A 14,964-nucleotide genomic window follows, 5' to 3' on the forward strand; every position below is an offset into this window, starting at 1 on the left:
AAGGCCTATCCCCTCATCCTGAGCCTGTCCCAACTGAGGACACGTAATGAGAAAAGTAGGGGTGGCATTAAGAATCTGAGTTCAAAACAAGAGAAGGAGCACAAACTAGAAATGCCTGGACAGTGCCCCCCCAGTCCTCAAAGTGAGAAGTCTAAGGAACTGATGGAGGCACTTGGAGGAAAAATTCCCAAAAGAATGGAACAAACATTGTCACAGTCACAGAACTCACCTTTATCTAGTTTTCTCATCCTAGCCTGATAGGTGCCTTTCCGCCAGCTAGGTTGGGCAAACCTGGCACAGCGGCAGCAGCTCAGCTGGGACTGTTTAGAATATATAGGTGTGGGTTAGGGTACTGCCCCCCTACCCCTACTCTTGCACCCATGTCCCCCCCTCAGTCCTGGGGCTGCGAAAATTATCCAGAACCTCAACAAGGTTTGGAGGAGCCGGAACAGCACTGGCAGACCTGGAAATTGACTACCATTCAGCAAGTTAATATTCATATGCCTGCCCCTTCTCATTCTGAAAATAGGGAAAAAATTAGATTTTATACAATAGTTCATCAGATTATTGGAAAATAGGGCTGGAAGGGGGGACCTCATAAAATTACCTAGTCCAGCCCCCTGCTCAAGCCGGGATCATCCTTGACTAAAGCATCCCAACCAAGTATCTTATCTAATCTGCTTTTGAAAGTTTCCAAGCATGGAGATTGCACAACCTCTCTAATAGCCTGGTCTAATGCCTGACCACCCACATAGTCAGAAAGTTCCTCCTAATCTCCAGCCTAAATTTCCCTTGCTGCAGCTTGAGGCCATTGTTCCTAGTCTGTCCCTTAAAGCCACAGAGAAAATCCCATCTCTGTCCTCCCTATAATCACCCTTCAGGTGTTCGAAGACTTATCAAATCCCCCTCAGTCTTCTCTTCTCTGAGCTAAATAACCTAGTTCTTTCAGCTTGCCCTCATGTTCTGGGACAGACATTTCATAAACCGGTTTGACCCAAATCAGTTCAGTCTGATACTACATTCAGCCAGGTTTATCTCAAACCAGTTTCAGCCATTTTCAAACTGGTTTATGTGCACTGAACATCTGTTCTGTTACAGGTTTAAACCAGTTTCTGATCACTTAAACTAGTTTATGTGTAATGTCTGTCCCTAGCCCACGTGTCTTGTTTCCCAGGCCCCTGATCATTTTTGTTGCCCTGCACTGGACTTTTTCCAAATTGTCCAGGTCTTTTTTGAAGTGTGAGGCTGGAAAGTAGAAACAGTACTCCAGCTGAGGCCTCACTAGTGCTGAATGGAGTGGAAGAGTCATTTCCCTTAATTTGCAAGTGACACTCTTGTTAAAACAACCCAGTATGCTGTTGGTGTGTTGTTGGTTGCTTGGTTGGTTGGTTTGGGGGGTTTTTTGCAACAAAAGCACACTGTTTGCTTGTGGTCAATTTATGGTCCACTGTAACCCACAGGTCCTTCTCTGCAGTAGTGCAGCCTTGCAGTCTGTATTTGTGTATGCGGTTGATTATTCCATCCCAAGTGCAGGACTTTGCACTTGTTATTGTCGAATCTTATCTGATTGATTGCAGACAATTTATCCAGTAATACATCTGCAAGTGATCATTATATTTCATAAAGATTTATTTGTTAGAGCAACTGAGACTAGAAAGTTAAATTATGTGATTCTGCCCCCAGTATTCACCTCAAATAATACCACGCTGTGCAAGTCCCTTCATTTTGGTGGGACAGAGCATCCTGTTCCATCTAAACTGGCATGGATGCAAGATTACTTGCATCCAAAAAGTGCTGAGACCACATCCAGAGTCTGAATCAGGCACTTTGGAAAAGGGCTTGGTTTATTATTTAAACAGAGTGTTGACATTGTCTGTCAGTTTGTTTATTCACTTATCTGACTAAAGCACGGAGTAGGAGACCACAGATTTTTCTCTTGAATCACCATACAATAGCAAGGTTCCCACAATAGCCCTTTTTCTTTCTGGGGCTCTCCTAAGTTGAACCACTTGCTGGGTTTTACACTTGTTTGATCATCAGTCAGGGGTGAAGCTAGAATCAAGTCCCTTTTTAAAAGGTCACCTTGTGACAGTAGAAAGAGGTTCTGGAATAGGAAGATGTTCTAAGGTAGGGCTGTAAAATGATTTAAAAAATTGATCACGATTAGCCGCATGATTAAAAAAATGAGTTGCAATTATTCATAGTTTCATAGATGCTAGGGTCGGAAGGGACGTTAAAAGATCATTGAGTCTAACCCCCTGCCTGTGTCAGGAAAAAGTGATTTTAATTGCACAGCAGCCCGCCTCCACCCTGCACACAAATTCAAGGGACACGTGCCCCCCATGCCTCCCCTGGGGTGCGCATAGGGAAAAGAGCCTCCCCTGCACCTCTGAACTAGCTGCCTGCAGCTCCATCCCATGACCTGCCCCAGCCCTGGGGCCCCATTCACCACAGCCTCTGCCCCACTCCCTCCCTCACCATGGAGGCCTCAATCTGCTCCCCCCATGCCCCTTCCCTTTCACAGACTTACCTACTGGGCACTGCTCCATACGCTGCTGGGCTGCATTCTCAACCACTTGCAGGCTTCAGCTGCACGTCTGTGTCTGCATGCCCCACCCCCCACACGGCTGCAGCCACCTGGAGCCTGCACCCAGGCTGCACTGTAGTCCTCTGTGCTGCCACAGCTGCCCCGGGGGGTGGCCAGGAGGTGGTGGTGACAGCAGCAGAGTGGAGCCCAGGTGCAGGCTTCAAGACCATATGCATAATTAACCCATTAAAAAAATTACCACGAACAATTAACGTGTTAATTGTGCATGTTAATCGCAATTAATTGATACCCCTATTCTAAGGATTCCTAGATAGAGTTTCTCTCCTATCATTTTATTAGGGGGATAGATTTGCCTTTCCATCCCCATCCTTAGCTTCCAAAGAATAGGTCATAGGTCTTGCTAGGAGACCCTACAGATCCTGACAAATCTCTAGGAGGTTAAAGTTATCTGTATAGTCTTGAGATCTTTGCTCATTTTATGGTTTCTGGTGCTTCTCCTGCTTAATTGACAACGGACTGCAGAATGAGTACCAGTGTCATGTCATATAAGCTTACCTAAGGGATTCTTTGCAGGACCAGAGGGGCAATGATGATAAACATTATCTCTACAGGTTCTGTCCTAAGCCCTGCTAATCTTAACCCTCTTCCCCTCCATGAACCATAAAGGTGCAGAGCTCTCTCCACAGAACACAGTGGAAGTTCTTGTAATTGGAGTGGCTTACTCATCCATGTGATGTGCACATGGCCATGCCCTTGTGCTGATCTGAGGATGGGATAGTCCAGGGCAGTGGGAGTGTGTGCAAAGTGAAACAGTATTAATCAAGAATAAGGACACTATAGTGAGTAAGTAGCAAGTCAGGATGTAGAGCCCTGGAGTCTTGGGTCTCAGTTCTCTCTAATCATTGGACAAATGCATTCAAGGGTTCAGACTGATCTACCAACTAGAAAGATAAAAACACAAACATACAAAACAACCTTTAAGTAAAACTGCAAAATAAATTGAAATGATCATTTTTGTACTTAAATGCCATAGTTGATAGGAAAATATGCAAGAAAATGTCAGAAAAATGAATGCTACAAATATATTTTAAGAAAACTTTATTATGAGTATGAGCATTGTGTGGATAAAGTTAAAAGTTTTATTTTAAAATCAGGTAAGAGCTAAAGGATTTGGCTAATTAGTAGACAGCATTTAAAAAGAAATATGTATACAGAATAAGTTACCTAAAAATGATTATTATGTTAGAGGTGGAAATCTGAGAACCAGTTACAAACACTTGTAGGGCATAGGCACAAAAGGAAAACTGAAGGTTTTCTGAAAAGGATACAGAAGAAAAAGTGAGAAGAAAGTGAAAAAAGGAACAGTTGGACTACATCTTAAGAATTTGTGACTAAAATACTTTGTCTTAGAATGTGAAGTAGGTTGGCAAGGATGATATCAGGCAAAGCAGTTGAAGTTATATTGCAAGATATAGTCTTGAACTGGCAGAGAGGCGTTAAACTCAACAACACCTAAAAAACCTTTCATTTATGTTTTATCTCAGTAAGATAGGCATTGCAATTACTGCGTCTTCTTTTTTTTAATTCACGGGCCGTCTTCACATTGTGTCCTTTCTGAATAGTCCTTCTTGAATACACTTGAAAAGAATCCACGTTCTGTTAAAAACAAGGAGTTATTAATTTAAGTGATATTATTACAATGTCTGGACTGTAGCAGTAGTGCATAGGGGGGCAGAGAAAGGTAAACGCTGTCAGTGTGAACCATGCAAAATATGAAAGCATGTGACCCCACACTGGGAATTATGTAGGTCCCTCCCCCACCTTTTCAAATGAAGTGAAGCTTGAAAAAGGGATATACTATGTGGGCAGACTTAATAAAATACAGTAACCTAAACACAAAGCATATCCTACTACCAAAACACTTTTGTCTTTCTCTCATTATTAATACAGATATTTCTAGTTGAAAAGTTCTTTACTTTCTGTTGAACTCCTCAGGATCATTTCTACAATGAAGACAACATTCACCCTTTGATATTTTTGTCATAATTCAGATAGACTATTTGCCTGCTCCTTCTCCATAACCTTTATTCATGACCTGAGTAAATAGGCCTAGCATAAACCAGTGTAAGGTTGTAATTCTTCCTCAGGGTACAAATACAGGCAGTCCTCCGATTTACGACACAATTGGTTCCTGCAAACCATGTCTTAAGTCAAAACATTGTAACTCGGAACCAATTGTCTCGTAAGAAACAATGTTATAAATGGGGGATTGGTTCCTGAACCAAGGCCCAATACCCTATTTTCACCAAAAATACCCCAGAATTTTGTACTCAATCAGTTATAGATGAGTAATATAGTTACATTAATGTATTTATATTGTAAATAGCACTCATATTGATTTGGAAGGACTTCTTTGAGGTGACTTTGCTGGACTTTTTGAAGGGCTCTTGGTTGGACTTTTTGAAGGGTTCTTGGCTGGAGTCTTCTCAGGAGTCTTGGCTGCAGGTTTTTCTGGAGTCTTGTCTACTTTCTTAAAGAAAGCGTCCAAGCAAGTTTGGACAGATGTTCTCCAGGGACATGAGCAACTCAGCAAACAGATATTTGCTGGTGTGGCATCGCATCAGATCATGCGTTGTAAAGTCAAAACTGATGTCATTAAGTTGAAATAAAGTGTCAATTTATAAACGTTGTAAGTGCAAAATGTAACTCGAAACATTGTAAGTCGAGGACTGCCTGTACTGTGTTCCATAGTCCCAACGAAGCAGCAGTGCTTTCCAAGAAAAGTTTTGGACCATCAATGTAGTTAGTCACAAAATTACTGGCTGCAGCTTTGTCCCTTATTTGCTCATACAACCTCTAAACAGTGTCTACTATGGACAAAACTACCTTTAGACAAAACTATATAAACATTTTCATAGCTAGGGCTGTTTTCCTTTTATAGTCTTCTACTGCTTTTCTGGATGAATACTTTAGATTTCTTTGGGAGTAAGTGAAAACACTGTTCCACATACTCAGGGTTTTACCACTCTTGTTAAAGTAGCCAGGTTCATACCTTTGAAACATTCAGGAACTGTGAGCTTGCCATCTATACACGGAGTGGGCACAGTATAGACACAGTCCTTTTCTTTATTTTTGCAGAAAAAGGAAATGGTTTCATCATGTTGTATTCCTTCTTTAAGGCCATCCTGAACTGCTACCTTCTCACCTTTGTATAACACAGTAGCTTTCTTAACTGGTATCTTACATGGTGCTGAAAAACAGTTCAAATTTAAGTTGCACTACCATTTCATTAGGGTTTGAATTAAAAAAATAAATAGGCTAGATCTTGTAAGGTAAGTACAGAAGTAACATTTTGGTGTAAAATGTCAGTGATGTTGTCCATAAATGAGCAAATATTTGAAATACAGATATTGGATGAGATATTTGGTAGTGGTTACATGAATTAAGAGCTGATGTCCCATTGAAAGGCAATGGGACTGTGTTCCTAAGTCACTTGACTGCTTTTGAAAAGCCCAACCTCTTATTTCAAAAACAGTGATTTGTATACTTGTATGCAATGTATGTATGCAATGCCATGTATACCTGATGAATGAAGAAAGATAAATGTCACTTCTTGCTTAGTTGTAGAAAAAGTGTTAATAATTGGATGGAAATAGATTAAATTACATCATTATAGAAAACATTCTTTTCTGATTTCAAATTGTAGAGACTGAGGCCAAATCTACACTAAAGACTGTTTGGTAGTATAGCTGTATCAGCAAATCTCCCTAACATAAATATAGCTCATACCAACTAGTGTGGTTAAGTTGGTTCCCCAAATAAAATAAGCTCTATCGAAGTCTTATTATGTCAGTACAAATGTGCCTACATTCAGGCTTTAGGTAAAAATGTGGAAAAAAAATTATACCCCTGACATGGCTGTACAAGCAATAGTTTCTAGATGCATCTGGCTTACATGCAAAGTGGCAATTTAGACAGAAAGTAAAAGGAATAAAGGAAGAATTTGGGTGCATGGTCATTAAAGCCAGTTGTATTATCTTACTGGGGAGCGTATAGTTATTTAATGCTGTTATGAGAGCCCTGAGAATGCCTATGTTTGATCTTTCTGCTCTGTTCTGAAATGGGAGATTCTCTCAGAGATTATTTCTCATCAGCTTCTTCTGGTCAAACATTTAGGACAATTCAGGTTGATGGGTGGGTTCTGATGCATAGTCTTACCTTTACAAGATGGTTTTATGGACCACTCATTTGTTTTTTCACACGTTGATTCTCTGGGCCCCTCCAGCACATATCTACCATTGCAGCCAAAACTGACACTTTCCTTATAACCATATGTTCTTCGAACAGCAAAATTTATGAATCCATTTTCTATTCCTGTTGGAGTTGGACATGTTACATCTGTAGTGCAAAACCAAAGAAAATATGGTACAATTTAACACATTTGCTTTGATTTCCTTTAGTCTCTCACATAGATAAACAGCAAGTAAACTTAAAAACTTTGGAAACAAACATAAAAATTTGGTTTAGAATCATGTTCCCTCCAAACCTTGGGAAGATCCAAAGATCATTTAATTTGGTGCAGCTCCAGTGAACCTCCAGTAAAGCCAGTAAAATTGTATTCATTTACACCAACTGAGGATTTAGCTTTGTACTTCTTAGATTAGGTGATAGTTTACTCCTGCTATTTAGATATTGGAATGGATTTGCCACGCTTTAGGTATCTGATTCTAATTTCACAGAAGTGAAAGATTGTTAACTTAAATAGAGTTGCATTTTTTTGTGTAATGTTAGATTGTAGACACTCTGGGGCAGAAAACTTCCTGTTTTATGCAATCTTGAGGTCACTGTTAGCAGTCAGCTTTCATTTGTAATTATGCTTTTCACAATAAATATATTCAAGATATAAAAAGTTGCTGTGCTACTAATTCATAAGGGCCAAATTAATAAAAATGTTCAGACCATTTCCATATATTTTCTAAGGGTTTTTTTAAAAGTTAATCAAATTATTGATTGTACATCTACTTACACTTGCATTCTGGTATATTGCTCCAGTTCCCATTAGCTGTACAGATAGCTGTTTCATTTCCAAAAAGTGCAAAAGATGGTAAGCATTCAAATCCAATCATGTCTTGGAAGACTGATACATTTCCAGGCTTTAGAGTATGGTAAGAAATTGCTCCAAATTCAGGAATTTGTGGAGGAGGACAAATCACAGCTGGAAAAGCAGAACATTGGTTTTCCACACATCTCAAAAACCCAAATTGTTACTCCTTCCTGGAGGAATATCCCTCAGAGCATCATGTCTATAAAAGAATTAGATTGCATGGTGCAAAATAGGAATACATTTGTTAAATTAATTAGAATAAATAAAAGGCTCAATAACCTTTATGTTTGTAATTCATTAATCAATGCAGTTTTTGCAGGCAATATAAATATACATAACATTTTTACAATATATTGCACTTCTGTCATCAAGGTGTTCACATCTTTGAAGGATGTGTCAAAGGAGATGTATCAAAGTGGCAGGGAAACGTAAGAGAAAGGAGATCTGCATCATCCCTGAAGCAGTATTAGAATTTTAGAATTCAGAAGTTCCTAAGCCCAAACCAGTCATTTAGTAACACTTCTCTATAATGAGTCCAGACACCCAAAACCAAAACCAATCATCTCTTTCAAGCCACAGACAGAAAACCTGATTCTGATTTATACCAACTTCTGTGTACCTTGTTGCAACACTATAACGAGGCCTTAGCATGGGTGTGAGTGTATTCTAAAACCCTTTTACAATGCTGCAACCATGTGAAAAGCTATAAACAAGAATAGGGCCCAGTGTGTTTCTTTAGTACACATACGTTGACAGTGAGGTAGAGTGCCGCTCCATCTTCCATCTGCCATGCACTGGCAAGTGCTTGCCCCATTGAGAATGTACCTGCGAAGAAATAGATCCATTTACTAGGAAGCTTTAAGAACTCTTACAAACACAGGGAGGGCTGGGACTTCTCTAGGAGAAACCTAAAAAGGAGGCATGCATTACAGAGCGTACAGTCTGACTCCTGGGCTTCCTTCATAATTCAAGTAATTGTTCATTTCAAGAAGCATTTTTAGTAGAAGTTGAAAATTTGTCCTTGTACTAATACTGTACTAATTCTTCTTCCAGAAGAAATATATGACTGAATAAGAAACATTTGATTTGGGATGCTAATTTCTTGTACATTCAACCATAAATTGTATTTGACACATCCATTTATATAATAATTAAAGTGTATGTGAGAAAAGAGTATTGATTTCTGATTGCTAGCATAATACATGGCTTCTTGGGAGTAGTTCTTTAGGATGATTATATTGACTACAACTGTTAAGTTACTGCACTACAGAACTCAGCCAGGAGACCAGTGTACAGCCCAATTTAATTCTCATTTGCATTTTTTTCTAAAGTGCTTGTCTCCAGACCTTTGTGCTTTTGTTATTCTAAGTCCTTATACTAAGCCTTAATGAAATGCTTATCCTGTTTCTGTCATTTCAGTATTACACACTGGAAACTAGTAAATTATCATTAGCAAAATTTAAGTCCCTCAATCAAATCCAATTACTACATTCAGTGTCATAGTTACCTTTATTTATTGCTCGTCTCACTTCTGTTTCTCAGGGACGTGACTTGAATTAATCCATTTATGCTCAGCAGCGTATTCCAGTCTGTGACTCACCCACAAATGTCACAGGTGAAAAACGCTTGGTCATGATTTATTCCAGTAGAAGGAACAAATGAGAAGAATCATATGCTTGTCTGACACCAGTTGAAATATCTTTCTATCAGAAATATTAGATGGATACCTAACAAAAAAGTGCTGCATTTATATTGCTTTTATTCTATATACTGTACTACAGGAGTGTCAAACTCATCTGCAGTGTGATGTAGGACCAGTCCACAGGCCAGACGAATAGGTCCACAGAAACCCTCTCTGCCCCCCGCATACTAGATCCAGTGCCCACAGTGCTCACTTCAGCCAGTCCAGGGCTGCACTGGACATGTGTCTGTTCTGGCCAGATGAGGGTGTGAGACGCATGCAACATCTGCTCTAGCCAGCCTGGGGTGGACACTATATGTGGCACAGTCCTGAACCGACCAGAGTGGATCCAGCATGCAGGGGAACCACGGAGCCTCCTTCCCCACTGCGTGCTGGATCCAGGACCTGCAGTGCACACCATGGCTGCCCCAGACTGGCTGGAGTGGATGCCACGTGCAGCTCATGTCCCAGACCAATCAGTGTGTGTGACACAGTCCTGGACCAGCTGGAGCAGGCACCGCGGGTGCTGGATCCAGCATGCAGGGGTCTCAGACTGGCCCTTTGCAGGGCTGACACTGGGGGCCAGATGATGTGATGATGTGATTTGGCCTCTGGGCTGCATCTTTGACACCCCTGCTGTAGTATAGTGATGGAGATAACTTGTATTTATAAGAGGGTTTTGCAAAACTTTATTCAGCTTACACTGCAGTTCCCACATCCTCCTCTCCCCCTATTTCTACAGTATGCCTTCATCCTTCAGCTTCTGTATTTCATTTCACATACAACTTCATGCCTCCAATTCTTACAAGAGCTCTTCTCCTTTAATCCTCACCCCAAAATTCACTTCTTTCACTTGGACACTGATCTGATTCAGAGCTAAAATACTATTCTACTTAAGATTGCAAGCTTTGAAGCCTAATTATGTCTTTGAAGAAAGATACATTTCCAGGCTTTAGAGCACAGTGAGAAATGATTCTAGATTCAGGAAGTTGGGGAAGAGGACAAGGCACAGCTGGCTTGTGATACCCTCTGCTCTTCTTTCTCCCTCCCTGGTCATTGGTGATGTTAGGCCTAAAACTGCTCAAGACAGAGGGTTGGGTTTTTTAGGTGTTCTTAAAGTGTCAAATAGGTATTGTTTTGCTATACATATAATAAAAAGCATTGGATACAAACTGCATTGATGACATACTAATAATACAGCACACCTTGACCAGTATATTTTGGGTGTTATTCATTGTAAAGTTGTATTTTCATGAGGCCTCCTTACCTCGTTCCATAACATTTGAGAGTGTATCTACTGCTCATGTGCAACAAATGATTGTATATATAACCAGGGTGTTTGAAGCATAATTCTTCAATTGCAAGTTTAAATTGTGGTTAAGTATATTTTGGCATATTTCTTTTCTTTTTTTTAACCTTTTCTGCCTATGCTTTTTCCAGCAAAATTATTTTATGCTAATTTATTTCTAGTTTCAGTGCTTACTTTATAGCACATCAAAACAAGGAAACAGCTATGACACTAAGTGCCCCGGTTCAATCAGTGTGCTGCTTTCAAACACATGCTTCTACAGTGTTCAGGATCAAAATTCACTTAATTTATCTTTCATTTCTAAAACTGGCAGAAAAATCAGTTGTTCAAACCAACCAGCCCTGGGTGACAGTATGTTATATTGTTGCATGCAGGGATCAAGTTAGGGTTAATTTCATATTTTCATTCTTGCAAAAAAGACATAGAAGGAGATTATCCCATCTCTATTGTAGGATTCATCTCATGATGTAGTAAGGGAATTTCAAAAGTAGATGAAAAGTAGTGTAGAATAAAGATTTATATAAAGTTTCCTCTGCTGTTAGGACTATTTCTATTTCTGGGAATCATTGTCTTGAAAAAGTGAAGTCTTGCATAAATTATTCAAGTGCAGTAGCATAACATTGGGTGGGTTAGTAGGGTATGAACCTGGGGGGCTGCTTAGAGATGAAGGGACACCAGAAAAGAACGAGGGTCTGGTGATATGAGGACTTACCCTGGATTACAGGAAAAATGTATAGTACTCTGATAGGTCAATTCTGTAAAAGAAATTTTTCCATTCTCTGGCGGTCCAGGAAATGGACATTTCTTTGCTGTTTAAAAGACAATGGAAGAGTGTATTATTTTGTGAGATAGATATATATAGAGATATATATATAGATACACACACACACACAAATATAAAACTAAAACGATGCTAGCAAGTTTGATTGTATGCAAGTATGGTGTCACGTTTTTACACTTCTTTATTCATGAGTCCTTATACTTTTTATTTGAAATCAAGCTATATTTAAGCTATTTGCAAATGTATGTGATTGGCTTGGATAAGTGACTATCCAAATTATAATTATGGAAATTATTGAATAAGATAATTTTCTCTAATGAAATTAAATGAATATCAAAGGTGTCTATTACAGTAAATCAAGTGTTGTAAAAATAAAACAAATTGCACCATAAACATTAAAGTTGTCAACATTTCATTTTTATACTTTAAACAAGTGATAGAACAAATGAGGTATCCCATTTTGAAGATAAAACAGCTGAGCTGTGACATTATTTACTGATTTTGTAAACTGTTTTTCAATACATATAGAAACAACACATTTCCTATCTCAAATATTTTGTTTTGGATTGAGGAAAACAGTAAGAAAGTAAAGCAAATGTGCAACATCTTAATGAGGGGCCATAACACGCATGAGAATCAACTAGATGCTGGTTTTGTGCTCAGTGCTCTTAGAAATGCAGAAGTAGAGTACACAGAAAGCCAAACAGCAACATTTTATAATATTACACAGTCCACAAACCGTTACACAGCATTTATAGACCAATGCACAACTGTCAATTCTGTGACACAACCCTGAGGAATGGAACCTACAGGTTACTTACGTGTACATTTCATAGTGTTAAGAAACCATTTGCCAGACCAATTGCAAGTATACTTCCTTACGCCGCTGTGATGGACGTAACCAGGCCTACAGGTATATGTCACCTCTTCACCAGGTTGATATTCTTTCTTATCTACATCAATTGTTGCAAATAGCACTTCAGGTGGCTTTGCGCAGGCTAGAAGAAAGGAACCACTTAACAATAAGAGGGGTACAATGCAGAAGAACTTGTTGCATCAGTTATCAAACTTGAGCATAGATTTTTTTATTACTGTATTACTAAAACTGGATAAAATGATGTGAGCTCTTAACATGTGTGGCATTTCCCTGTCTGTAATTTTCTATAGACTGAGCCTCAGTAGAGTTTAAAAATATTTATAGACTTTGTGGTTGCCAGATTGAAAGGAAAGATATAGCAGGGCAGGAAGGGGAGTTTCATAAACAGTTCCTAGCCATTAGGACCGGCAACAAACTTCTGGCAGGGAAGAAGAATGGAGGGTTCCAGTTTGGGAAAGTACAGGGCAAAAAGGGTGACTGGTGTGCAATGGGGGGAGGGATGCACAAAACCTTGGATTCGGCAGGAGGAGTGGGACACAAGAACCCCTGAGAGGAGGAGGAGGAGGGGGGAAGTCACACTTTGGCTTAAAGCAGAATGAAGGAAGCTTGTGTGGAGAAAGGAGGAAAACAGAAAACCCTGGTATTAATGTGCTCAGGTTACAGAAGCCAAATAATTTATGACCTTCCACTAATTAGGTTTGCATGACATTTGTTCCTAATACTAATTTCCTTTGCCTTCCCTTTTTGCATCTGTCTTATAAAACTCTATTCCCCACCGGGGAATGTGAGGGAGGAAGAAACAGAGGAGAGTTCCAAGGAGGAGAAGTTTTTAAGATCTTTTCAGCTACTTGCAAAAGTCAAGAGGTTTGTAAAACTGCCATAACCTCCAGGTTTTCCATCCTTGCTGTAAGCTTGGCCTATCAAATATTCTTTGCTATTAGAAAGGGAGAGACACTTACTGTTTCCTGCAAGAACACAGTGCATCAGAGTAACTATCCACAAGAACAGCACAGTTGAATACATTGCTGCCAGTTTCCAAGCTTTCAAAATGACCCTCAATTAAATGTTTCTTTTCTTAAAAAGAAAGGTATTAACAAAACGATGGCTAAAAATTAACTTTTCTTATTTACTCTAATCCTAGTAAACAAAAGATAAAATCGTTCTCAGATTACTGGGAACAGAGGCCGAAATGATCATCACATGTTTGTTTTGTAGATATTATGGGGAACCCATATTTGAATCTGTTTTGAAGATCTTTCATCTCTGCCTGGTTATTGCCTCAAATCATGTCATTCTGTCATCTTTCAAGCACAGAGGGACTAACTTTCAGTTCCCTCATGCCAGTGGGTATATTTTGGGTAGCACAAGTGGCCCAGCAATGGAATTGCTAACAGAAAGTCTTCTGTATGACTCCATCTGCATACTATTTTCCTCTGCCATTAAAAGGCATCTCTGAACCTTTCAGGGTCAAGAATCCAAGTTGGTCCCAGAGCTGATTTTCTGGCCTATCTCGTCCTGCTCCCACTGTACTTGCTTGGCAAAACTACCATTAAACTTCTTTTGTACGGTGTACAGTGCTGTGTTGGAAACCATCATAATTGAGAGCTTATCTAACTCAGTACTAGCCATTATTACTTTATCATCTTAAAACACCTTAACACCATCTGTGAAACATACAACAAGTTAAAAAGCAGAATTGCGGAATTTCTTCAGCCAGTGGAAACAAAGGAGGAGTTTTAGTTTGCTGCATGTAATGGGGGGCTCTCTCAGGGCCAGTCTGCCATTGGCCCACCCACTTGTTTCTGGGCCAGTGGACTGCCTCCTTGTCTGCCACACCTTGATGATACACAATTATGGTATTAATTAGGCGGGAGGCTGTCCATTCTCGCCCCGATGCCAGAGGGTGCTATCTGCAGCTCCATTCCTCCCCTGCACCGCAGCCCAAGCCTTGCAGATGGCATCCAGGTCACAGTGCTCCTGGCCTACAGCCGGAGCCAGCTTAGCCTTCATTGTCAGGCCTCAGACACACAGACACATTCATACCACCTTCCTCTCACTAGGGCCTCTCACACTCCACCCCCTCTCACAGGGTCTCTTTCATGGATCAACAACTTGTACCATGCCTTGCTCCCTCTTGGAGCAGGCCCCTTCAGCCATAGGCTTAACCTAGCACACACTGTGGGTGGCCGATGTACCGTCTTTTGGGCTTCCCCCGTGGCCCTCACCAGGGTAGTGGCCAGCCAATTACCTGACCAGGGCCGAGCTTTCCCTGGCCCCTCCTGGGGCAACTCTATACACACTCACATACATATACTGAGCTCTGAGCCCTCTGGTGCCCCCGCACTGGGGCCACAGGGCTTCCCTCCCCAATGAGAGCTCAGGTGGCTGTAGCTGTGCCTGGCCTCATCTGGGTCGTACACCCTCTTTGGGCTCAGGTGGCCATAGCCATGCCTGCCTCCCTTGTACTCACAGTGTTGTGGGGGCTAGGGGTTAAGTTACCTCAACCCACCTTTCACAGGGGTGGTAACTGGCCTTGTATTTCCAGGGGGCTCCCGCACCACTGGGAGCCCCACCAGTGCAGCCACACTGCGCTCCAAGTCATTTGAGATGCATTACACCACCGAATTTCCTACAGCAGCTGGAATTACTGCACAATATGCCACC

At 40.6% G+C, this 14,964-nt stretch overlaps 1 protein-coding gene across 1 annotated transcript; it reads right to left on the minus strand.

Moving 5' to 3' along the window:
* Positions 1-3,631: 3,631 nt before the first annotated feature.
* APOH (apolipoprotein H) lies at positions 3,632-13,376 on the minus strand. Its single transcript, XM_019516536.1, has 8 exons — positions 13,260-13,376; positions 12,245-12,421; positions 11,355-11,451; positions 8,401-8,477; positions 7,575-7,763; positions 6,767-6,946; positions 5,601-5,798; positions 3,632-4,204 (listed from the first exon to the last, which is right to left on the minus strand). The coding sequence occupies exons 1-8, from the start codon at positions 13,321-13,323 to the stop codon at positions 4,134-4,136; spliced, it is 1,053 nt and encodes a 350-aa protein (XP_019372081.1). The 5' UTR covers positions 13,324-13,376; the 3' UTR covers positions 3,632-4,133.
* Positions 13,377-14,964: the final 1,588 nt, after the last annotated feature.

The sequence above is a fragment of the Gavialis gangeticus genome, unplaced genomic scaffold, assembly GCF_001723915.1.
Source record: "Gavialis gangeticus isolate Ggan-Ray unplaced genomic scaffold, GavGan_comp1, whole genome shotgun sequence".
Classification (NCBI taxonomy): domain Eukaryota; kingdom Metazoa; phylum Chordata; order Crocodylia; family Gavialidae; genus Gavialis; species Gavialis gangeticus.